Source organism: Henckelia pumila, chromosome 2 (genome assembly GCF_033568475.1).
Source record: "Henckelia pumila isolate YLH828 chromosome 2, ASM3356847v2, whole genome shotgun sequence".
NCBI lineage: Eukaryota > Viridiplantae > Streptophyta > Magnoliopsida > Lamiales > Gesneriaceae > Henckelia > Henckelia pumila.
Window position 1 is genome coordinate 200,357,578 of NC_133121.1, and position 3,396 is coordinate 200,360,973.

Consider the following 3,396-nt stretch of genomic DNA (forward strand, 5'->3'; position numbering starts at 1 on the left):
CAATCTAGGAGCTCTACCCTCGGCATAGAACTCTAGTCCAAATTTTTGAATCTCATCCTGCAACGGTCTAGACACCGTCAAAGAGACAATCACTGTTGTCTTTCTGCTCAATGCATCTGCGACGACATTAGCCTTACCCGGATGGTAACTAATGTCGCAGTCATAGTCTTTTACCAACTCTAACCATCTCCGTTGCCTCATATTCAAATCCTTCTGGGTGAAGAAGTACTTGAGGCTTTTATGGTCTGTGAATATATTACACTTCTCTCCATAGAGATAGTGCCTCCAAATCTTAAGAGCAAAAACCACTACGGCCAACTCCAAATCGTGAGTAGGATAGTTCTTCTCATGCTCCTTCAACTGCCTAGAAGCATAAGCAATAACTCTATCGCGTTGCATAAGAACTCCTCCAAGTCCCAACTTAGAAGCATCATTATAAACCACAAAATATCCCTCTCCTGATGGCATAGCTAACACTGGTTCCATCATAAGAGCTTCTTTCAACACATCAAAGCTCTCTTGACACTATGCCTTCCAGATAAACTTGGCATTCTTTTTGGTCAATGCTGTCAAGGGCACAGAAATTGACGAAAATCCCTTGATAAACTTCCTATAGTAACCGGCCAATCCGAGAAAATTGCGAATCTCCGAGGCGTTTCTAGGTACAGACCACTCTTTCACTTCTTGAACCTTTGAAACATCCACTTCCACTCCACTCTTGGAAATAATGTGGCCCAAGAATGCTACTCTCTCCAACCAAAACTCACATTTCTCAAACTTGGCATACAACTTTCTCTCTCGGAGTACTTCGAGAACTGTCTTCAAATGTTGCGAATGTTCTACTCTATCCTTCGAGTAAATGAGGATATCATCAATAAATACAATGACAAACTGATCCAAATACGGCTGGAACACGCGGTTCATAAGGTCCATGAAGACCGTGGGCGCGTTTGTCATTTCGAACGGCATCACAAGGAACTCGTAGTGGCCATAACGAGTCATAAATGCTGTCTTGAACATATCAGATTCCTTTACCTTCAACTGGTGATACCCGAAACGAAGATCCATATTCGAAAATACAGAGGCTCCTTGCAACTGATCAAAGAGATCCTCAATTCTTGGAAGTGGGTACTTGTTCTTTATCGTCACTTCATTCAGCCCTCGGTAATCAATGCACAACCTTAGGCCTCCGTCCTTATTTTTCACAAAGAGGACTGGCGTGCCCCACGGAGAGAAACTAGGGCGTATAAATGCATTATCCAGCAACTCTTGAATCTACTCTTTTATTTCTTTCATTTTCGTAGGAGCCAATATCTACGTTGCCTTAGAGATTGGAACAGTACCCGGTACCAAGTCGATAGAGAACTCGACTTCTCTATCAGGTGGGATACCTGCAACATCGCCTGGAAACACATCCTCAAAATCTCTGACAACGTCCACATCTGAAACATCTGGATGTGCTGGAAACTCTGTCAAAGATATACATGCTAAGAATGCCTCACATCCATCATGCACCAACTGCTTAGTTTGCATGAAAGATATAATCTGAGTCCTCCTCGAACTCCTAGTAGCCTCAAACCAGAATGGTTCCTCTCCCTCCGGTCTGACCATCACTGATCGCTTCTAAAAATCAATCACCACAGCGTTCTTTGTCATCCAGTCCATCCCAAGTATCAAGTCGAACTCAGGCATGGGCAACACTATCAGGTTTGCACTCACTGATTGCCCTTGCAACAAGAGCTCAAGATTCTTCACTATATTCCTCGTGGACAGTTCTTCCCCTGATGGGATGGTCACTGTGAATCCACCAAACATCTCTTCACACTCAATACCCCGCTTACGGGTAAATGCCTCCGAAATAAAAGAATGTGTAGCTCTCGATTCTAACAAGGCTCTAGTGGCCACACCGGCTACTAAAATTCTACCTGCATTAAAGGTGATTACAACCACGGAAGATTGAAAACAAATTAGACTAGTTCTACTTAGGTTCATTCTAATTCATCGAATTCTCAAATTCAGAATTAACCATGCTAACACACAACAACTAACACAAAGCATGCAACATAATACAAATCTTCATACCCAAAAAGAAAAGCTCATAATCAAAAATTACTACAACGAATCAATTAGATCACTCTTAATTAAATACTCTAAATATTACCTGTGATGAGCGTGGTATCAAGATTGGCCTCCTTGGCCTGCATCACAAAGATTCTCCCCTGAGTCGGCGTCTTGCGCAATGGACAATCTGAAACCACGTGTCCTGGCTTCTTGCACCAATAACAGACTCCGGCACCTGCCAAACACTGTCCATGATGAGCACGATGGCAATTCGGGCATATGGGCCTCTCCCCAGTCATGGGAGGAGCGGGTCTCTGCGCCTGGTGTCCTTGAGGTCTCTGAGAATGATGCCCCTGGGGCCTATGGGCCAGATGCCCCTGAGGTCTAAAGGGTCCCTGCTGTCTCTGTGGCCTAGTAAATGGCCTCTTGCCCTGCTGCTGGTGGTGACCCTGGTGAGTGAAGGTCTTCTTGCTATGAACCTTGGCACTGATGTCCTTCAAGGACTGCTCGGATCTCATAGCCTTCTCGACAACGGCTGCATAGTCCACTGGCTCAGCCATCATCACATCGCTATGAATGGTAGGCCTCAGACACACAACAAAATGCTGCAACTTCTCCGCCTCATCATTCCCTATCAATGGCACAAAGTGGTAGGCCCTCTCGAATTTGCGCACAAACTCCGATACAGACAGATCTCCCTACTGGAGACTCATGATCCCTCTTCAACTGCGCCCTCACCTCAGCCGTATAGTATTTCTCATAGAAGAGAGTCTTGAATGCTTCCCAAGTCAGGGTGGTAACATCAACAGTCTTCTCCATACCCTCAAACCACAAGGCGGCGTCATCCTTGAGTAGGAACGTCATACAACGAACTCGGTCTCCATCTCCCAACTCCATGTAGCGAAAAATCGCTTCAAGCGAGAAAATCCAGCCCTCCTCTACCATCGGATCTATAGTTCCAGAAAAGTCCTTAGGATCCATCTTCCTGAACTACTCATAGATCGCACTAGGTCTAGCCCTCGGGGCCTCGGTATGCTGCTCTAAGATACGAGCCAAGCCAGCTATCACCTGAGCCCCAACATCAAATGGTGGAGGGGGCGAAGGAGGTGGCGGCGGCGGTGGAGGAGGCGGTGGAGGTGGAGGTGCAAGAAGGTCATGACGAGGCACCATCTGTACGCAAGTTCAAATTCCCACATTCAAATTCATTCCTTAAGAAAAAGATTTTATTTAAACTCAAAAATGCTCAAATAAGTTTGGAACTAATGCTACTAATTGGAACAAATAACAATATATGAAACATAAATCTTACAGACTTTGCGACGAGATCCCTTGAGT

General features: G+C 45.2%; 1 protein-coding gene across 1 annotated transcript; it reads right to left on the reverse strand.

Annotated features, from left to right (window-relative positions):
- Positions 1-1,623: 1,623 nt before the first annotated feature.
- LOC140879355 (uncharacterized) lies at positions 1,624-3,042 on the reverse strand. The gene is made up of 3 exons (XM_073283034.1): positions 2,748-3,042; positions 2,162-2,692; positions 1,624-1,925 (listed from the first exon to the last, which is right to left on the reverse strand). The coding sequence occupies exons 1-3, from the start codon at positions 3,040-3,042 to the stop codon at positions 1,624-1,626; spliced, it is 1,128 nt and encodes a 375-aa protein (XP_073139135.1).
- Between the last annotated feature and the right edge of the window lie 354 nt (positions 3,043-3,396).